Source organism: Bos javanicus, chromosome X, assembly GCF_032452875.1.
Source record: "Bos javanicus breed banteng chromosome X, ARS-OSU_banteng_1.0, whole genome shotgun sequence".
In the NCBI taxonomy this organism is placed as follows: Eukaryota; Metazoa; Chordata; class Mammalia; order Artiodactyla; family Bovidae; genus Bos; species Bos javanicus.
This window is the reverse complement of record NC_083897.1, coordinates 36711392-36735092: the sequence shown is the minus strand read 5'-3', so window position 1 is coordinate 36735092 and position 23701 is coordinate 36711392. Positions and strand designations below refer to the sequence as shown.

Below are 23701 nucleotides of genomic sequence, written 5' to 3'. Positions count from 1 at the left end.
TGAAAGCAGGCAGAGAAGGGGATGATAGAGGACAAGATGGTTGTATGGCATCACTGACTCAATGGACATGATTTTGAGCAAGCTCTGGTAGATGGTGAAGGACATGGAAGCCTGGCATGCTGCAGTCCATGGGGTTGCAAATAGTTGGACACAACTGAGTGACTCAACAACAACAACAGTAGGCAACCACTTATCAAACTTTTTCACCTTACCAATTTTCCTCAATTGCCAAATGATCATAGAATGATAAACATTGAGTTCTTGGGTAACTTCTCATGTAGTTGTAAGAGGATCAGCTTTGATGATGCTCTCAGTTAGTTATTGTCAACTTCTGATGGCCAGCCACTGTGGTTCTTATTGTCAAGACTTGATTTCTTTGGAAAATTTCTTGAACCACCACTGCACCATACAATTTGTTAGCAGTTCAAGGGCCAAACACATTGTTGATGTTGTGAGTTTTCTCTGCAGCTGTGACGTATATTGAACTCAAATAAGAAAATCACTCAGATTTGCTTTTTGCCTAATATAATTTCCATAGTCTAAAATACATATAGTTAGCAAGTAATAATTAGCAAAAATCATAAAACAAGAAATGCTCATTAAAATGATATGTAACATAACCACATGTATTTAAAAATATTTCAATATCAAATGGCAAAGTTCAACAATGCAAAATCGAAATTACTTTTGCACCAACCTAGTAATACCAGTTATGTTGAAATCCAGTATTCAGAGCTTCCCTGGTGGCTCAGTTGATAAAGAATCTGCCTGCAATGCAGGAGACCTGGGTTTGATTCCTGAGTTGAGAAGATCCCCTGGAGACAGGAACAGCTACCCACTCCAGTATTCTGGCCTGGAGAATTTCATGGACAGAGGAGTCTGGCAGGCTACAGTCCATGGGGTCTCAAAGAGTCAGACACAACTGAGTGACCTTCACAGTATTCAAAATAGTTTAAATATTGATTTAGTAATACATGCTTCTTTATGAATTCACTAATAACAAGATATAGTCATGGGTTTAATAAAATAGTTTTGATGTGGTGTTAAGTATTAATGATATTTTGAGAGATGTCTGTAACTGATGGTACATGTAAAAAAGACTTCTCTTGGTGACAGAGTCCCAGGTACTGTTTAATACTACTCTATTTTGTTACTACATTCACAGTTGAAATTTGAGTTAAAGTTTGGTGAAAATAATGAGTTGTTTTTTTTTTAATCCAAGTACATTGGCCCCTTGAATTTGGACCATTGACCCAACTTTAAGAACTCTTGGCTTAGACTATTAATCTTAGGTGAAATGGAGATGTGTGTCAACCACAGTGATTATCACAATGACTTATATTCCCTGGTTTCACTGTATTTTCTAAAATTATTTTTAAAATCCAGTTATATTTGAAATGACTGATGTGAAAGTGCTGGGAGTAGGTGAGAAATAGCACTAAATTTGGGATGGTCAGAGTTGAGTCTTACATTTCTTAAGCTATAATTATACTTTTGTGTATAGGTTATACACATACATACACTTTTTGACTGGAACTAGACAAGAGTACATTCCTTGATCTTTTCAAATATACCACCACTACTGAAAAAAGTTAATTAAAAGTTTATGTCAATAGTGTTATCTTTGTGTGTGAAAGACTGTACTATTACTATGGATTTCTCAAGCATCTTCTCGTGCTGGATTTTCTAATAGATCCTGTGAAAGATATGGATGGAGTAAAACCCAATTCCTGCTCTTAAGATGCTAACCTAGGTATTGTTATCTTAGTTGGCAGTAATCTAACATTTGGATTCGACTCAGCTCTTTCATTTACTAGTTTCACTTTTGGCAAGTTAGTTTCTTTTCAGAGCCTTTGTTTCTTTATCTGTAAAATTAGGTCAGTTCCTCCTCATAGAATCATTGCTCAGTAAATATTAGCTGTTCTTACGGTTGTTTTTAATCATCCATATCATTTTTGTTTAGTGTTAACTCTGTATTCATCTCCTCAGGATTTTGAGCGTTCGCGAGCCTTTAATTTTCTGAATGAGATAAAGAAGAGGTTCCAGACTACATATGGTTCAAGAGCACAAACAGCACTCCCATATGCCATGAATAGTGAGTTCTCAAGTGTCTTGGCTGCACAGCTGGTAAGATCTTTCTCGGGATATAGTATTTGATTCATATCTTCTTTATTACTTTAAAGAACCATGGATATAGAGGACCCTGACCTGCAGTGTATTTTTCTGACTGTTATTATATGCCAAGATAGTAAAACTTCCCAGATTAAAAAATATGTATAAATGGGCCATTTTAGGATGGAAAGTGATATTCTCTATAAATGGTGGTCAGAGTATCTCATGATTGGGAAGGAGATTAAAGATCATCTACTTCAACTACCCATTTAATGTGTAAATCCACTCAACATGCCAAATGGTGACTTAACCTGTAGATTAACTTCTACCTTCCCACAAGGTAAATTTAATTTTTGGGTAGCTCAGTTAGTCATTTGAAAGTCTCTTTATCTGTATGAATACTTAATTCTCAGTTCAGTGAATTTATACATATATATATATACATATTATACATATATATATACATAGATATATACATATACATATTTACATACTTTTTACAGATACAAAACATCTCATGACCCTAAAGGAGTCCTCATGTTCCTATGCAGTCAGGTCCTTCCCTGAGGCAACCGCTTCTCTATTTTTGTCACCATAAATTAGTTTTATCTTTTCTAGAACTTCTTATAAATGGAATTATACATTATATACTCTTTTGTATCTTCCTTGTTTTGCTCAGTGTAAGGTTTTTGATATTGATCCATATTGTATAAATCAGTAGTTTCCTTTTTTTCTGAGTAGTATTGTATGCATATAACACAATTTGTTTATCCATTCACCTGTTGCTGGATATTTGAGATACTTCCAGTTTTCAGCTATCACCAACAAAACTATTATGAACATCCATGATGTACAAGTCTTTGCACAGACATGTGTTTTTATTTTTTTTTGGTAAATACCTAGGGGTGGAATTGCTGGGTCATATGGTGAATGATGTTTAATTTTATAATGAATCATCAAACTTTTTTCCAAAGTGGTTGTACCATTTATATTCCCACTAGTACTTCCAGTGTTTCTGCATACTTGCCAACACTTGTTACGGTCTGTCTTTTTAATGTTATTCATCCTTGTGGATATGTAATGATATCTCATTGTGGTCTTATTTTGCATTAAAGAATGCTTACTTTTTATCCATCAAACCATATGAGTGCAAAGACAGAAGTTTTATCTATGATAGTGTTGTGAATGAGAAAAAAGGACTCACTGTCGTTGAATAATTTCCTGTTTGTTTCTCCTGTAAGTGTTGTTTTTAATACCTTTTTGAGGATTATACTTCTAAATATGCATCCTATGGGGATGAAGTTTGTTTAAATAGTTAATGAGTCTTTATTATTCAGTTGGTTTGTTTCATACTTCCACTAGGAAATACTTATATACATGCACCTATGTAAAACACCATCAGCAAAATATATACCAATGCCCATTTGAAAATAAATAGGGTCAGGTTGATGGCCAAGATGGTGAAGTAGGAAACCCTGAGCTCACCTCCTTCCATGGACACACCAAAATTACAACTATTTACGGAGCAGCTATTGATGAGGAAGATCAGAAGACTAGCAGAAAGGATCTTATACTACTGAAGATATAGAGAAGGAACCGCAGCAAGACAGAGGGGCAGGCACACAGTATAATCAAGATCCATACCTTGGAGTGGGTGGCCCACAAGTGGAAAGATAATTACAATTGCAGCGATTCTCTCCAAGCAGCTAGGGACTCAAGCTTCCCATGGGGCTCCCCAGCCCTGGAGTCCTCCATTGGGAAGAAGAGCCCCCAGAATATTTGGCTTTGAAGGCCAGCAGGGCTTAATTTCAACAGTGCTGAAAGACTGTGAGAAATAGAGACTCTACAGTCTTTATACAGCATGTATAAAATCCACATGCTCAGGAAATGAGGGCAGAAGCAGTAATTTGAAAGGAGCCCAGATCAGATCCACCTGCTGATCTTGGAGAGTCTCATGGAAAGGTGGAAAGCCACTGCAGCTCACCCTAGGGACATAGACATTGGTGGTAGGCATTTTTGGGAGCTCATTCTACCATTCTGTACCAGTGGAGCCCATAAGGACGATTTAGGAATCTTCCCTTTAGACTATTAATGTCAGGACGTGGTCCTACCCACCAGCCTATCTGCACCAATGCTGAGACATCTCAAGCCAAACAACTAGCCAAACAGGGAATCAGCCCCACTCACTGCAGGCTGGTTGCTTTAAGAACTCCTGAACCTACAGGGGTCTCAGGACATGGCCCTGCACACCAGTGTGTGTGCACTAGCCCTGGGAACCCCCACTTAGGCCCTGCAGCCAGAGATCCTGGAACCTGGATCTGCCCACCAGTGAGCCAGCATTATCCCCAGGGCCAGGATCACCTACCGGTGAGCAAGCGCCACCCCAGGACCCCCTGGACCCCAGCCTCACCCACCAGCAGGCTGACACATCAACTCTGGAACCTCCATAAGCCTTCAGCCAGAGATCCCAGGGCCCAGCTCCACAAACCAGTAGGTCTCACCAGCCAGTGGACAAACAGCAGTCCCAGGACCCACTGGATGCTTGCCCTGCCCAGCAGTAGGCCAACACCAGCTCTGGGACCCTCCAAGGCCCTTCAGCCAGAGATCCCAGGACCCCCTGGGTCTCTGCAGCCAGCTGCCTTATGACCTGGCTCTGCCCACCAGTGGCTGACAGCCTCTGCACAAGGTAAGGTCTGGGAACCAACCAGACTGGGGGCCAGCCATGCCTACCAGATTGTCCACAACAGAAGGACCCACACAGCCTATGTAGGTATTGTCCGTACAGCATATGGCTCTGGAGACCAGAGGGAAGTGCACTGCTAGGATTCATAGGACGTTTCCTAGAAAAGGCCACTTCTTCAGGGTCAGGAAATGTAACCAACTTACCAAATACATAGAAATTAAAAAGGAAATTAGGCAAAATGAGACAGAGGAACATGTTGCAAATGAAAGAACAAGAGAAAAGCCCATAAGAAGAGCTAAGTGAAGTGGACATAAGCGACCTACCCAATAAAGAACTCAAGGTAGTGATTGTAAAATGATCAAAGAACCCAATAAATGATTGGATTAACAGAGTGAGAAATTAGAATTTCTTAACAAAGAGAATATGTAAAGAATGACCAAGCAAAGATGAAGAATACAATAACTGAAATAAATAAACTAGAAGGAATCAACAGTGAATTGTATGATCAGTGAGCTGCAAAACAGAGTAGTGGAAATCTCTGAAGCTCAACAGAAAAAAAGAAAAAAGAATAAAAAGAAATGAGTACTGTTTAAGATACCTCTGAAACACCATCAGATGTACTAACATTTGCATGGTAGGGCTTCCAGAAGAAAGGAGAAAAGGGGGCAGAGAACATATTTGAAAGCAAATTAACTGAAGACTTCCTTAACTTGGGGAAAGAAACAGAATCCAGGTCCAGCAAGCACAGAGAGTTCCCACAGGATCCACCCAAAGAAGACCACACCAGGACATTATAATTAAAATGGCAAAAATTAAAGATAAAGAGAGAATATTAAAAGCAGCTGGGGAAAAGCAAAATGTTGCACACAAGGAAATTCCCATAAAAGGCCAGAACGGAGTGGCATGATATTTTTCAAGTGGTAAAAGGGAAAAACCGACAACCGAGAATCCTCAACAAGGCTTTCACTCAGATTTGATAGAGAAATAGAAAGTTTTACAGATAAACAAAAGCTAAAAGTGTTCATCACCACCAGGCTTGCTTTAAAGGAAATGTTTAAGGGGCTTCTCCAAGCTGAAAAAAAGGTTGTAAGAAGAAATATGAAAATTATGAGAGGAGAAATCTTATTGGTAAAGGCAAATACACAGTAAAGGTACTAAACCAACCACATATAAAGCTATGAGGAGGATTACAAAAGGAGTAAAATCACCCATAACCACAATAAGGGATTTCAAAACAAAAAGAGGTATAAAATATGTCAAAACAGTAACTGTGGGAGGGGGCATAAAAATGTAGGGTTATTAAAATGCATTTCTACTTAAGAGATTAAAAACTTAAAATAATCATGTAGATATATACAGATTGTTATATACAAACCTTATGATAATCGTAAACCAGAAAACCTATATTAGATATACACAAAGGGAAAGAAATCCAAATATAACACAAAAGATACTAATCAAATCATAAGGGATGAAAGCAAAGGACCAAAAGAGAAGTACAAAAACAACTGAAAAACAATTAACAAAATGGCAGTAAATACATACCTATCAATAATTAAATGGAAATGGACTAAATGCTCCAGTCAAAAGACACAGAGTGGCTGAATGGATAACAAAACAAAACCCGTATATATACTGCCTACAGGGGACTTGGTGTGGCTCTAAAGACAAAAACAGAAAGTGAAGGGATGGGAAAGGTTATTCCATGCAAATAGAAATGAAAGGGAAGCTGGGATAGCAATACTTATATTAGAGAAAATAGACTTTAAAACAAAAACTGTAAGAGACAAAGACATTAATGATAAAGGAATTAATCCGAGAAGATACAATTGTAAATGTATATGCACCCAGCATAGGAGCACCTAAATATATAAGGCAAATATTAATAGACATAAAGTAAGAAATTGATAGCAACACAGTAATAGTAGGAGAGTTTAACACCACACTTACCTCAATGGACAGATCATCCAGACAGAAAATCAGTGAGGAAACAGTGGTCTTAAACAACACATTACACCTAATTGGGCTTAATTGACATATATAGAACATTCTGTCCAAAAGCATCAGAATACACATTTTTTCCAAGTGCACTTAGCACATTCTCCAGGACAGATCACATGCTGGGCATAAAACAAGCCTCAGTAAATTTAAGAAAAATTGAATTCATGTCAAGCGTTTTTTCTGACCACAATGTTATGAGGCTAGAAATCAACTATAAGGGAAAAAAATGCAAAAAACACAAACACTTGAAGGCTAAACAATATGCTACTAAACAACAATGGATTACTGAAGAAACCAAAGAGGAAATAAAAAAATACTTGGAGAAAAAGAATACTTGAAGACAAATGAAAATGAAAACACAGTGATTCAAACTCTATGGGATCCAGCAAGAGCAGTTCTAAGAGGGATGTTTATAGTAATAGAATTTTACCTCAGGAAACAAGGAAAATATCAAACAAACATTACACTGAAAGGACCCAGGAGAAGAAAAAACAAAACCCCAAATTAGTAGAAAGAAAGAAATCATAAAAATGAGAGCAAAAATAAATGAATCAGAGATAAGGAAATAATAGAAAGGATCAATGAAACTAAGAGCTAGTTCTTTGATAAGATAAAGCCGATCGCTTTTATCCAGACTCATCAAGAAAAAAATAGGGTTCAGATCAATAAAATAAGAAAAAAGGAAAAATTAAACAGATAACACAGAAATACAAAGTTCATAATAGACTACTATGAACAACTATATGCCAATAAAAAGGACTAACTAAGAGAAACAGGGAAATTCCTAGAAATGCACAGTCTCCCAAGACTGAACCAAGAAGAAATAGAAAACATGAACAGAACAATTACCAGTAATGACATTGAAAATTGAAGTTTTAAAACTTCGAACAAACAAAAGTCTAGGACCAGATGGCTTCACAGGTGAATTCTACCAAACATTTAGAAAACTCTTCCAAAAATTGCAGCAAAAGGAACACATCCAAACTCATTCTGTAGGTCGTCACCCTGACACAAAAACCAGACAAAGATACCACAAATGAAGAAAATTACAGACCATTATAGCTAATGAACATAGATTTAGAAATCACAATTTAACAAACTGAATTCAACAATACATTGAAAGGATTATACACATGATCAAGTGGGATTTATTGCAAAGATGCAAGGATGGTTCAGTATCTGGAAATCAATGTGATACACCATGATAACAAATTGAAGAATAAAAATCATGATTATCTCAATAGGTACAGAAAAAGCTTTTAACAGTATTCAAATCCATTTATGATCAAACCTCTTAACAAAGTGGGAACATACCCCATCATAATAAAGGGTATATATGACAGGCCTACATCTAACATTATACTAAGTAGTGAAAAACTGAAAGTATTCCCTCTAAAATTAGGAATAAGACAAAGATGCCACTCTTGCCACTTTTATTCAACATAGTTTTGGAACCCCTAGCTACAGTAATCAGATACAAAAAAGAAATGCAAGGAATCCAAATTTAAAAAGAAGAAGCAAAATTGTCTCTCTCTGTAGATAACCATCATACTATCTATAGAAAATCCTAAAGATACCACCAAAAAAGCAATTGTTAGAAATAATACAGTACAATTGCAGGATACAAAATTATACAGAAACCTATTGCCTTTCTATATACTAAAAACAGACTATCAGGAAAAGAAATTAAGAAAACAATCCCACTTAACCATCACATCAAAAATAATAAAATACTTAAGAATGCATTTAACTAAAGAGGTAAAAGACCTGTACTCTGAAAACTTTAAGAACCTAATGAAAGATATTGAAGATATTGAAGAAGTTGGAAAGATATACTGTGTTCATGGATTTGAAGAATTTATATTGTTAAAAATGATTATACTAAAAATAAAGACTATGCTATGCATTATACAGAGGCAATGCCATCCCTATCAAACTAGCAATAATGATTTTTTTTTAACAGAACTAGAACAAATAATTCTAAAATTTGTGTGGAGACATAAAAGATGGCAGAATGGCCAGAACTATCTTGAGAAAGAAGAAAAAAACTTGATGTATTACACTCCCTCATTTCAAGCTATACTACAAAGCTGCAATAGTGAAAACAGTACAGTACTGTCAAAAAAACAAAAAAACAAAAACAGACACATATATCTGTGGAATGGAATGCATGCATGCTCAGCCTTGTCCAACTCTTTGTGACCCCATGGACTGTACCAGGCTCCTTTGTCCATGGGATTTTCCAGGCAGGAATGCTGGAGTGGGTTGCTGTTTCCTTATCTGGGGGATCTTCTCAACCCAGAGATTGAACCTGTGTCTCTTGTATCCCCTGCATTGGCAGGTGGATTCTTTACCACTGAGCCACCTGGGAAGCCCATAGAACAGAATAGAGAGCCCAGAAATAAAACCCATGCTTATATGGTCAATTAATCTATGACAAAGGAGGCAAGAATATACAGTGGGGAAAAAAGCTATCTTTTTCCCTTTCCACTAAATGGTGTTGGGAAATCTGGACAGCTACATGCAAAAGAATCAAACTGGACTACTTTCTCACACCGTGGACACAAATTAAAAATGGATTAAAGGTTTAAATATAAGACTTGAAGCCATAAAACTTCTAGAAGAAAACATAGTATGCTCTTTGACGTTGGTATTGATAGTTTTTTTGGATATGTCTCTGGCAAGGGAAACAAAGTAAAAATAAACAAATGGGAGTACATCAAACTGGAAAGTACATCAAGCCAATACAAATTTCCTTCCTCAGTGAAGGAAATTACCAATACAATGAAAAGGCTGCCTACTGAAAGGGAGAAGATATTTGCAAACAATGTATCTGATAAGGGGATAATACCTACAATGTGCAAAGAACTGATAAAACTTGGACATCTAAAAAACAAACCACAATGGAGTATTACTCAGCCATTAAAAAGAATACATTTGAATCAGTTCTAATGAGGTGGATGAAACTAGAGCCTATTATACAGAGTGAAGTAAGCCAGAAAGAAAAACATCAATACAGTATACTAACGCATATGTATGGAATTTAGAAAGATGGTAACGATAACCCTGAATGTGAGATAGCAAAAGAGACACAGATGTATAGAACAGTCTTTTGGACTGTGTGAGAGAGGGCGAGGGTGGGATGATTTGGGAGAATGGCATTGAAACATATATAATATCATATGTGAGATGAATCACCAGACCAGGCTCAATGCATGATACAGGATGCTTGGGGCTGGTGCACTGGGATGACCCAGAGGGATGGTATGGGGAGGGAGGTGTGAGGGGTGTTCAGGATGGGGAACATGTGTACACCTGTGGTGGATTCATGTTGATGTATGGCAAAACCAATACAATATTGTAAAGTAATTAGCCTCCAATTAAAATAAATAAATTTATATTAAAAAAAACCCAACTATAAAGTGGACACAAGAGCTGAATAGCCATCTTTCCAAAGAAGACAGACAGATGGCCAACAGGCACATGAAAAAAGATACACAATACCACTATTTGTCAAGGAAAAGCAAATCAAAACCACAGTGAGAGATATTACCTCACACTTGTCAGAATGGCTGTTGTCCAAAAGGCAAGAAGTTAACAAGTGTTGGTGAGGATGTAGAGAAAAAGGAACCCTGCTATACTGTTGATGGGAGTGTAAATTGGTGCGGCCACTATGGAAAACAATATGGAGATTCCTCCAAAAATTAAAAATAGAACTACCGTATTATCAGCAATTCTGCTCTTGGGTATTTATCTGAAGAAAACAGAAACACTAATTAGAAAAGGCACATGCACCCCTATGTTCATTGAAGCATTATTTACAATAGCCAAGATATGGAAACAACCTAAATGTGCATCAATAGATAAATGGATAAAGAAGATGTGATATGTATATACACACACACACACACACGAGTATTACTCAGCCATAAAAAAGAAGGAAATCTTGTCACTTGCAGCAACATTGATGGATCTAGAGGATGTCTTGCTAAGTGAAAAAAAGTCAGAGAAAGACGTAGATACTGTATGATTTCACTTATATGTAGAATCAAAAAAAGAAGCATAATAAAACACTAACAGATACAGAGAAGAAATATATGATTGCCAGAGGGAAAATGTTGGGGGTAGGACAGAAATAGGTGAAGGAGTCTGAGTTACACAATTCAAGTTGCAATGTAAAAGAGTCACAGGTATGAAATATGCCATTGTGAGTATATAGTAAGAAATAGAAGAAAACAATAGAACAGGAAAGACTAGAGATCTCTTCAAGAAAACTAGAGCCACCAAGGGAACATTACATGCAAAGATGGGCATGGTAAAGGACAAATGGTATGGATCTAACGGAAGCAGAGGATATTAAGAGGTTTCAATAATACACAGAAGAACTGTACAAAAAAAGGTCTTAATGACCTGGATAACCACGATGTTGTGATCACTCACCTAGAGCCAGATATCCTGTAATGTGAAGTCAAGTGGGCCTTAGGAAACATCACTATGAACAAAGCTAGTGGAGGTGGTGGAATTCCAGCTGAGCTATTTCAAATCCTAAAAGATGGTGCTGTTAAAGTGCTGCACTCAATATGCCAGCACATTTGGAAAATTCAGCAGTGGCCATAGGACTGGAAAACATCAGTTTTCATTCCAATCGCAAAGAATGTTTAAACTGTCGCACAGTTGCACTCATTTCACATGCTAGCGAGGTAATGCTCAAAAACCTTCAAACTAGGCTTCAATAATACATGAACCAAGAGCTTCCATATGTACAAGCTGAATTTAGAAAATACAGAGGAACCAGAGATCAAATTGCCAACATCTGTTGTATCATAGAAAAAGTAAGAGAATTTCAGAAAAAATTCTGCATCATTGACTGTGCTAAAAGCCTTTGCCTGTGTGGATCACAAGAAACTGGAAAATTCTTAAAGAGATGGGAATACCAAACCACCTTAACTGTCTCCTAAGAAACCTGTATGCAGGTCAAGAAGCAACAGTTAGAACCAGACATGGAGCAATGAACTGGTTCCAAACTGGGAAGGGAGTATGTCAAGGCTGTATATTGTCACTCTGATTATTTTACTTACATGAAGACTACATCATGTGAAATGCTGGGCTAGATGAATCACAAGATGGAAGCAAGATTGCTGGGAGAAATATCAAAAACCTCGGATATAGCAGATGATACCACCCTAATGGCAGGAAGCGAAGAAGAACTAAAGAGCCTCTTGATGAAAGTGAAAGAGGAGAGTGAAAAAGCTGGCTTAAAACTCAGCATTCAAAAAATAAAGATCATGACATCTAGTCCTGTCATTTCATGCGAAATAGATGGGGGGAAGTGGAATCAGTAACAAATTTTATTTTCTTGGGCTCCAAAATCACTACAGACAGTGACTCCAGCCATGAAATTAAAAGATGCTTGCTCCATGGAAGAAAAGCTATGACAAACCTAAACAGTGTATTAAAAAGCAGAGATATCACTTTTCTGACACAATCCATCTAGTCAAAGCTATGGTTTTCCCACTAGTCATGTACAGATGTTAGAGTTGGACCAGAAAGAAAATTGGGGCTTCCCTGGTGGCTCAGACAGTAAACAATCTGCCTGCAATGCGGGAGACCTGGGTTCCATCCCTGGTTTGGGAAGAGCCCCTGTAGGAAGGCATGGCAACCCACTCCAGTATTCTTGCCTGGAGAGTCACTATGGACAGAGGAGTCTGGCAGGCTGTAGTCCATGGGGTCTCAAAGAATCAGACATGACTGAGCGACTAAGTACAGCATAAAGACAGTTGAGTGCCGAAGAACTGATGCTTAGGTGCTGAGAAGACTTGAGAGTCCCTTGGACAGCAAGGAGATGAAACACGTCAGTCCTAAAGGATATCAACCCTGAATGTTCATTGGAAGGACTGATGCTGAAGCTGAAGCTGAAGCTCCAGTACTTTGGATACCTGATGCAAACAGGCAACGCAACGGAAGACCCTGATGCTGGGTTAGACTGAAGGCAAAGGAGAAGGGGCGACAGAGGATGAGATCATTGGATAGCAACACCTACTCAATGGACATGAGTTTGAACAAACTCTTGGAGATAGTGAAGGACGGGGGAACCTGGCGTGCTGCAGTCCATGGGATCTCAAAGGGTCAGACACGACTTAGTGACTGAACAGCAATGTGTTGTGCAACAGAAACTAACAAACTCTCATAACAAACTCATAATCTCAAAACAGACTCATAGAAAAAGAGATCAGAGAGCTAGGGTTGTGGTGAGGGATGATTGGATAAAAGTGGTCACAAAGTACAAACTTCCAGTTATAAGATAAATAAATACTAGGGATATAGTGGACAACATGATAAATATAATTAACAGTGCTTTATGTTATACATGAATGTCATTGAGAGTAAATCCTAAGAGTTCACATCATAAGGGGAAAAAAGGTATTTGGTTCAGCTGGCAGTAAAACTTTCAATTTAGCCAGTTTATCTTTAGCTCCAGATATGTGTGTGAACCTCTAAACAAATCTGTGCCAGAATCTTGTCTATAAATGGAAATAAAAATAATGGTATCTTCATAGAGTTTTTGCATGGTTTAAATAATATCCCATATTTGAAGCACTTAGCACAGTGAAGTGACTGGAATATTGTGTTTTAAGTCCACGATTATTTGCTATAGATAATAACTTCAAAATATATACTCTCATCAGTGTCTTACATTTTTAGATCCTATAATAAGCCAGTGAAAATAGCATGCATACTCTTATCCCAACAGATACAAAAATCGATGCCCAGAAGCTAGGCCAGTCCCTACCTCATCACACCCAAGAAATAAGAAAAGATTAAGAGTACCTTTTCCCTAACCTGTTACTTCTGCCTCAACTACAGTCTTTTCTCCTTTCTTCCTTGTCTGAACACAGATTATATAACACCCTACTTCTGCCCAGGAATCTCAGATGTGTATTTGATATACTTAGCTTTATTTCATTTGAAATAAGGTGATATTCTTATAACACTTATATTTCATATGGTAGCAGATTTTATGCTTTTGTATATTTTTTCCCTAGGTCTGGTAACAATTTTTGAATGAAGTGACATCTCTTTTGTACCTATGTTGTAGCTTTCCTCAGTGTCATTCCTCTTCTCTTTGTTTTCGTATTGTGAATAATATCTGGGTATCATAAGTTAAATCATATTTTTTTTATAGAAGCATCACTCTGAGAATAAGGGCCTAGATAAAGTGATGGAGACTCAAGCCCAAGTGGATGAACTTAAAGGAATCATGGTCAGAAATATAGGTATGTTTCATGACATACTCTGCATGTATGTGGGCAAAAATGATATTAGATTACTTGATTGGGGTCAGATCATTCTAGAGAAATTGAAATAGCACTTCTTTATTCTTAATATTGGAAGGTAATTGTCAGCTGAGTTGTGGATATTTCTTACCTTAATACTGCCTGCTGTATGAATGGTTTCTTTTTAGCATTTATGACTTTCTTCATTCTAAATTGGTTAGTTTAGGGACTTCCCTGGAGGTCCAGTGGTTAAGACTTCTTCCAATGCAATGGATGAGGGTTCAACCCTTGTTTGTGGAGCTGAGATCCCACATGGCTTGAGACCAAAAAACCAAAGCATAAACCAGAATCAATGTTGTAACAAATTCTGTAAAGATGTTTTAAAAAAATAAATACATTAGTTTACTTAGCAAGACTTATGTCTAAGACTCTTAAATAGTTTCAATTCAGAATAATTCAGTCAATTTGGGTTAGAAATACCCAGATAGTTGATATTATCAGTATAGATACTTAGAGTATAACTCTTTGACCTCCTTGTAAAGTTTGTTACTCTTGACTGAAAGAAGTAATTGGATCAAAAAACTGACTGTTCTATTCTTCAAGAGAATGAACTGTGACATAAATTTCATTGGCCTGTGTTTTGTCAAGAACCTATATAGCACATTAAAATAATCCAAGAAAATACATCAAGTTTATTTTTTGATTGATTATAATGATGGTATTTAGATTTAGGATGATGTTAATTTTTACTAGCTCCAGTTTTCACATTGTAGTTCTTGGGCTAGCAGCATCATCATCCTCTGGGTTCAGTTCAGTTCAGTAGCTCAGTCATGTCTGAATCTTTGTGACCCCACGGACCACAACACGCCAGGCTTCCCTGTCTGTCCTCAACTCCCGGAGCTTACTCAAACTCATGTCCATCGAGTTGGTGATGCCATCCAACCACCTTATCCTCTGTCATCCCCTTCTCCTCACTCCTTCAATCTTTCCCAGCATCAGGGTCTTTTCTGTTGATTCAGTTCTTTGCATCAGGTGGCCAAAGTATTGGAGTTTCAGCTTCAGCATCAGTCCTTCCACTGAATATTCAGGACTGATTTCCTTTAGGATGGACTGGTTGGATCTCCTTGCAGTCCAAGGGACTCTCAAGAGTCTTCTCCAACACCACACTTCAAAAACATCAATTCTTCAGTGCTCTGCCTTCTTTATGGTCCAACTCTCACATCCATACATGACTACTGGAAAAACCATAGTTTTGACTAGACGGACCTTTTTTGGCTTCATGTACCAGGTTTTTCAGCTGGAAACTGGCTTTAAGAAGCATTTCACCTGACTTCCCCAGGACCAAGCTGTTTCCTTAGAATTGATTGTGATTAACTTGCAAGCAGTTTGAATTGAGCTGTTTGAATAGTAAAATGTTTGAGCTGTTTAAAATCATTTTTTAAACTCTAGGGAAAAACCACTAATAATTGAGATCCCAGTTATCTAAATATTTTGAGGGTGCTCCCCCCAACAGGATTCCACCTGATTTTATGTTTAAAAGCAATGGTCCTTGCTCATGTGTCTTCTAACTAAATGGACTGACTTGCCCAAAGGCAATTTAGAATACCAATGGCCAATGGGGAACTTTTGAAATTCTCAAGCTTAATTTCCATAAAGCCAGATTTAATTACAATAGCTCAAAAATTTCCAGACCTGAGTGGAATGCTTATTTCATTTGGTATTTTGGGGCTTCCCAAGATTATTAGGAGTCTCCCTAAAATTGCCTCTCTAAAATAAAATTTTTAAATGAACTGAGGCGAACAGTGAGATAAAATGGCTCCGAAAGCTTCAGGCTCTTCCTTGGGTTTTTTTTTGTTTCAGGCTCTGCCTCCAGTGCCATCTCATCTCTCTCCCTCTGCTCTTCGTGGCTGGACTCTACAACTGGCCACCATCTTCCCACTTCCTTTCTGTTAGGGGAAACACATTGACTGAAACTGCCCACCCTGGCCAGGCACCATAGTAACTGTTTACATGAGTTGTTTTACAACAGGAGGTCCTGGTAAGGAACACGGAACTAATAAACCACCACCAGTTGGAAGAGTTTGGGAAAGGTGACAGCATGTGTCCAACCACCTCCTAGAATCCTTCTCGCTGGCATCCATCTTGGCTGAGCAATGTATGCACTACTGGGAAGGACTCTGAGTCAGAATGACTGGCCAGAGACAACCCAGAAATTAATCCCATCCTCTGGGAACCTGTTAGAAATGCAAATTTTCAGGCCCCACCCCAAGCCAACTGAATCAGAAACTCTTAGAGTGGGAAATCTGTGTTTTCACAAGCCCTCCAAAGGATTCTAATGCATACTCAAGTTATAGAACCACTCTTAAATATATCTTGTAAGAGGAATGTCTTACATACAATAAATTCTTTTATAAAATTGAACAAAAATTGGTACATAAATGCTTTATAAAATGTTTACCTTCGATGTCATTTTATAAATGTCCACTTATAATTTTGAATTTACTTTTACACTATTAGAATACTTGAAAGTAATGAAAAGATGTTTTAAAAAATTTACTGTCTCACCATCCTAAAGTTTATTTCCATTTACTTTACTTTAAATTTTTATTCATATGTTTACATAGTTGAAAGTCATATTTTATATTCAGTTTTATGGAGGCACTGTAATATAGTAATCGAGATTTGGAGTCATATATGCCTGAGTTTGAATCCTTATTTCACTTCCTACCTTCTGGTAGGCCTTCATCAACCCTCTAACCTTTCTGACCTTTATCTGCAAAAGAAAAGGAGATAATAAAACCTAAGTTTACCAGGATAAAAATGGTAATATATATATAAAACACTTCGTACAGTGCTTGACACATAGTAAGAGCTGAATTATTATTAGTTGTTAGTCTGTTTTATGCTTGTACAGTATTTCTTTGAGTTATATCACAGTTTGCCAATTATGTCCTTCTGTTGGACACTTCGGTTATTTAGAGCAGTATTACTCAGAATTTAAGCAGCTTGCTCGAGAATGTAAGTCAATGGTGTGCTTCCTTCATTGAGAACATCTTGGTATGAAATCAATTCGACTAAACAGTGTGTTTGGAGACTTAGTTGAGCAGTAGCAGACACTCTTATGTAGCACTGATTGAGAAGTTTCTGTTATAGTAAGTACTGTTATAAATATTTTTATGCCTATTATTTTTTCTTGGGCTTCTCAGGTGGAACAGGGGTAAAGAATCTGCCTGTAAATGCAGTAGGTTCAGGAGACAGGGATTCAATCCCTGGGTTGGGAAGATTCCCCAGAGGAGGAATGGGAACCCACTTCAGTATTCTTGCCTGGCAGATCCCATAGACAGAGGAGCCTGGTGGCCTACAGTCCATGAGGTTGCAAAGAGTCTGACACAACTTAACAACTGAGCATCATGCTTATTTTTCTTGTCTTGTTGAGATTAATTCCCAGAAATGAGATTAATAATCAAAAGGCAGAAACATTTTTACATTTCTTAATATGTATGTCTCGGTTATTTGAAGGGATTTTCTTTCATTAATATTAATTTTGATTGTATGTCTAGATGCAGACTAGAGAACCTAGTGAAAAACTACTAATATTTTTCTCTCTTTTTGGTCACCAAGTATATTTATTTTGCTTGAAAGTGGAAGCAGTCAACTGCTGAAATATTATTTATTGCAGATGCGTAATGTTTCCAGAAAATGAACCTTTTTAATCAACTCCTCTTAACTGACTTATTTTTAGAATTATAGAAATAACAAATTTAAAATGTAGGAAAAACATATCTAATCTTCTCCCTTTGATTTTTTAGCAGCTTTATTGAAATGCAATTCATGTACCATACAATTCATCCTTTTAAACTATACAATCCAACTGTTTTTACTATATCCACAGAGTTGTGTGACAATCATCACGATCAATTTTAGAACATTTTCATTATCCCCAAAAGAAATCCTGTGCCCATTTACAGTCACTCCTCTTTTCTCTTCAACCTCCAGACCTAAGCAGCAATTAATCTCCTTTCTGTGTACATGTATTTGCCTGTTCTTGACATTTTATATAAATGGAGTTATATAAAGCATGGCCTTAGTGATTTTGAAGTATATAATACAGTATTATTGACGATAACCTCAGATATGCGGATGACACCACCCTTATGGCAGAAAGTGAGGAGGAACTGAAAAGCCTCTTGATGAAAGTGAAAGTGGAGAGTGAAAAAGTTGGCTTAAAGCTCAACATTCAGAAAACGAAGATCATGGCATCCGGTCCCATCACTTCATGGGAAATAGATGGGGAAACAGTGGAAACAATGGCAGACTTTATTTTTGTGGGCTCCAAAATCACTGCAGATGGTGACTGCAGCCATGAAATTAAAAGACGCTTACTCCTTGGAAGGAAAGTTATGACCAACCTAGATAGCATATTAAAAAGCAGAGACATTACTTTGCCAACAAAGGTCCATCTAGTCAAGGCTATGGTTTTTCCTGTGGTCATGTATGGATGTGAGAGTTGGACTGTGAAGAAGGCTGAGCGCCGAAGAATTGATGCTTTTAAATTGTGGTGTTGGAGAAGACTCTTGAGAGTCCCTTGGACTGCAAGGAGATCCAACCAGTCCATTCTGAAGGAGATCAGCCCTGGGATTTCTTTGGAAGGAATGATGCTAAAGCTGAAATTCCAGTATTTTGGCCACCTCATGAGAAGAGTTGACTCATTGGAAAAGACTCTGATGCTGGGAAGGATTGGGGGCACGAGGAGAAGGGGACGGCAGAGGATGAGATGGCTGGATGGCATCACCGACTCGATGGACATGAGTCTGGGTGAAGTCCAAGAGTTGGTGATGGACAGGGAGGCCTGGCATGCTGCGATTCATGGGGTCGCAAAGAGTTGGACACGACTGAGCGACTGATCTGATCTGATCTGATTGACGATGATTAGTATGCTGTACACTAGATTTCCAGAACTTATTAATTTTCTAGTTGCAAATTTATACCCTTTCACAGCATCGCTCCAATTCCTTTTCCCCCCAGTCTTGGTATTCACCATTCTGGTTCAGCAAGGTTTACATTTTTAGATTCCACATATGAGTAACATCATACAATATTTGTCTTTCTTTGACTAACTTAACTTACTAAGCACGGTGCCCTCAAGATTCATCCCTATTGCAAATGACAGGACTTCCATCTTTCTCATGGCTCAGTAATATTCCATTATATATAGGCACCATGCCTTCTTTATCTATTCATCCATTGATGGGCACTTAGTTGATTTACATATCTAGACTGTTGTGAATAATGCTGCACTAAACATGGGAGTACAGATATCCTTTCAATATCCTGCTTTCATTTCCTTTAGATAGATACCCAGAAATGCAGTTGCTAGATATATGTGTTAGTTATAGTTTTAATTTCTTAAGGAAACTCCATGCTGTTTTTAGTAGTGATTGAACCAATTTATATTCCTGCCAGCAGTGCATAAGGCTTCCCCTTTACTCCATATGCTCATCAATACTTATGTCTTATCTTCTTCTTGTTAGCCATTCTAATTGGTATAAGGTTGATATCTCATTGTGGTTTTTATTTGCATGTTCCTATTGATTTGTGATGTTGAGCATTTTTAATGTACCTGCTGCCTGCCCATTTGTATATCTTCTTTGGAAAAATTCTGTTCAGTTCCTCTGCCTATTTTTAAATCAGATTTTTTTTTTTGTTATTGAGTTGTATTAATTCCTTTTATATTTTGGATGATAAACCCTTATCCAGTATATGGTTTGTAAATGTTTTCTCCCATTCTATAGGTTACCTTTTCATTTTGTCGATTGTTACTTTTCCTGTCCAGAAGCTTTTTAATTTGATGTAATCCAACTTACAGATTTTGCTTTCATTGCTTGTGCTTTTGGTATCCTAAGTATCATTGCAAAGACCAGTGTCAAGAACTTTCTTCCTATATTTTCTTCTAGGTGTTTATTGGCTTGAGGTCTTATGTTTAAGTCTTATATCCATTTCAAATTAATTTTTGAGTGATGTATATTGGGGTCCAATTTCCAGTTTCTGCATGTGGTTATCCATGTGGTTTTCTGAACACCATTTTTTGAAGAGGTTATCCTTTCCCCATTGAGTATTCTTGATTCTCTTCTAAAATCTTAGTTGACCATATGCATGGGGGTTTATTTCTGGTCTTGCAAATTTTGTTCCTTTGGTCCATGTATCTATTTTTGCCAGGAATACTGTTTTAATTACTATAGCTTTATTAGTGTAGCTTGAAACCAGGAAGTGTAATGCCTCTGCCCTTGTTCTTCTTTCTCAGGATTTCTTTGGCTATTTGGGATCTTTTTTAGTTCTGTACACGTTAGGATTTGTTTTTTTCTATTTCTGTCAAAAATGCCATTAGAATTTTGATGGAGATTGCATTGAATCTGTAGGTGACTTTGGCTAATATGAACATTTTAGCTATTAATTTTTCTGATCCATGGACATAGGATATATTTCCATTAGTTTGTATCTTCTTTAATTTCTTTCATCAAAGTCTTGGAGCACACAGATCTTTACTTCCTTGTTTTTTTTTTTAATATTTGTTTAAACTGAATTTTTTTCAGTTTTATTTATTTACTTTACAATATTGTATTGGTTTTGCCATACATTGACATGGATCCGCCATGGGTGTACATGTGTTCCCCATCCTAAACCTCCCTCCCTCTTCCCTCCCCGTACCATCCCTCTGGATCATCCCAGTGCACTAGCCCCGAGCACCCTGTATCATGCATCGAACCTGGACCTGCGATTCGTTTCACATATGATAATTTACATGTTTCAGTGCCATTCTCCCATAACATCCTGCCCTCACCCTCTCCCACAGAGTCCAAAAGACTGTTCTATACATCTGTGTCTCTTTTGCTGTCTCACATACAGGGTTTTCCTTACCATATTTCTAAATTCCATATATATGTGTTAGTATAGTGTATTGGTGTTTTTCTTTCTGGCTTACTTTACTCTGTATAATAAGCTCCAGTTTCATGCACCTCATTAGAACTGATTCAAATGTATTCTTTTTAATGGCGGAGTAATACTCCATTGTGTATATGTACCACAGATTTCTTATCCATTCGTCTGCTGATGGAGATCTAGGTTGTTTCCATTCCTGGCTATTATAAACAGTGCTGCGATGAACATTGGGGTACATGTGTCTCTTTCAATTCTGGTTTCCCCAGTATGTATGCCCAGCAGTGGGATTGATGCGTCATATGGCAGTTCTATTTCCAGTTTTTTATTAAGGAGTCTCCACACTGTTCTCCATAGTGCCTATACTAGTTTGCATTCCCACCAACAGTGTAAGAGGGTTCCCTTTTCTCCACATCCTCTCCAGCATTTATTGCTTGTAGACTTTTGGATCGCAGCCATTCTGACTGGTGTGAAATGGTACCTCATAGTGGTTTTGATTTGCATTTCTCTGATAATGAGTGATGATGAGCATCTGTATGTCTTCTTTGGGAAATGTCTGTTTAGTTCTTTGTCCCACTTTTTGATAGGGTCGTTTATTTTTCTGGAATTGAGCTGCAGGAGTTGCTTATATATTTCTGAGATTAATTCTTTGTCAGTTGCTTCATTTGCTATTATTTTCTCCCATTCTGAAGGCTGTCTTTTCACCTTGCTTATAGTTTCCTTTGTTGTGCAGAAGCTTTTAAGTCTTACGTTTAGATCTTTAATCCACTCTGAATTTATTTTTGTGTATAGTGTTAGAAAGTGTTCTAGTTTCATTCTTTTACAAGTGGTTGACCTGTTTTCCCAGCACAACTTGTTAAAGAGATTGTCTTTTCTCCATTGTATATTCTTGCTTCCTTTGTCAAAGATAAGGTGTCAATAGGTGTGTGGATTTATCTCTGGGCTTTCTATTTTGTTCCATTGATCTATATTTTTCTTTTTGAGCCAGTACCATACTATCTTGATGACTGAGCTGTTGTAGTAGAGCCTGAAGTCAGGCAGGTTGATTCTCCAGTTCCATTCTTCTTTCTCAAGATTGCTTTGGCTATTCGAGCTTTTTTGTATTTCCACACAAATTGTGAAATTACTTGTTCTAGCTCTGTGAAAAATATCATTGGTAGCTTGATAGGGATTGCATTGAATCTATAGATTGCTTTGGGTAGTATACTCATTTTCACTATATTGATTCTTGCGATCCATGAACATGGTATATTTCTCCATATATTAGTGTCCTCTTAGATTTCTTTCACCAGTGTTTTATAGTTTTCTATATATAGGTCTTTAGTTTCTTTAGGTAGATATATTCCTAAGTATTTTATTCTTTTTGTTGCAATGGTGAATGCAATTGTTTCCTTAATTTCTCTTTCTATTTTCTCATTGTTAGTGTATAGGAATGCAAGGGATTTCTGTGTGTTGATTTTATATCCTGCAACTGTACTATATTCATTGATTAGCTCTAGTAATTTTCTGGTGGAGTCTTTAGGGTTTTCTATGTAGAGATCATGTCATTTGCAAACAGTGCAAGTTTTACTTCTTTTCCAATTTTGATTCCTTTTATTTATTTTTCTGCTCTGATTGCTGTGGCGAAAACTTCCAAAACTATGTTGAATAGTAGTGGTGAGAGTGGGCTCCCTTGTCTTGTTCCTGACTTTAGGGGAAATGCTTTCCATTTTTCACCATTGAGGATAATGTTTGCTGCGGGTTTGTCATATATAGCTTTCATTAGGTATGTTCCTTCTATTCCTGCTTTCTGGAGGGTTTTTTTTTTTAATCATAAATGGATGGTGAATTTTGTCAAAGGCTTTCTCTGCATCTACTGAGATAATCATATGGTTTTTTATCTTTCAATTTGTTAATGTGGTATATTACATTGATTGATTTGCAGATATTGAAGAATCCTTGCATCCCTGGGATAGAGCCCACCTGGTCATGATATATGATATTTTTAATATGTTGTTGGATTCTGTTTGCTAGAATTTTGTTAAGGATTTTTGCATCCGTGTTCATCAGTGATATTGGCCTTGTAGTTTTCTTTTTTGTGGCATCCTTTTTCAGGTTTTAGGAGAATTTTGAGCATTAATTTACTAGCGTGTGAGATGAGTGCAATTGTGCAGTAGTTTGAGCATTCTTTGGCATTGCGTTTCTTTGGGATTGGAATGAAAACTGACCTTTTTTTAAAATTTTATTTTATTTTTAAACTTTACAATATTGTATTAGTTTTGCCAAATATCGAAATGATTCCGCCACAGGTATACCTGTGTTCCCCATCCTGAACCTTCGCCCTCCTCCATCCCCATACCCTCCCTCAATTTAGAAAGATGGTAACAATAACCCTGTGTACGAGACAGCAAAAGAGACACTGATGTATAGATCAGTCTTATGGACTCTGTGGGAGAGGGAGAGGGTGGGGAGATTTGGGAGAATGGCATTGAAAACTGACCTTTTCCAGTCCTGTGGCCACTGCTGAGTTTTCCGAATTTGCTGGCATATTGAGTGCAGCACTTTTACAGCATCATCTTCCAGGATTTGAAATAGCTCAACTGGAATTCCATCACCTTCACTAGCTTTGTTCGTAGTGATGCTTTCTAAGACCCACTTGACTTCACATTGCAGGATATCTGGCTCTAGCTGAGTGATCACACCATCGTGATTATCTAGG

General features: G+C 37.3%; 1 protein-coding gene across 2 annotated transcripts in view; it reads left to right on the top strand.

The window, feature by feature from the left end:
- VAMP7 (vesicle associated membrane protein 7) overlaps positions 1-23701 on the top strand; it is an 88598-nt gene that overhangs the window by 23863 nt on the left and 41034 nt on the right. For both annotated transcript variants that reach the window (XM_061408896.1, XM_061408897.1), the window contains exons 4-5: positions 1990-2127; positions 13980-14070. In XM_061408896.1, the coding sequence (XP_061264880.1) occupies positions 1990-2127; positions 13980-14070 (229 nt within the window). The remainder of the gene's footprint in view (positions 1-1989; positions 2128-13979; positions 14071-23701) is intronic.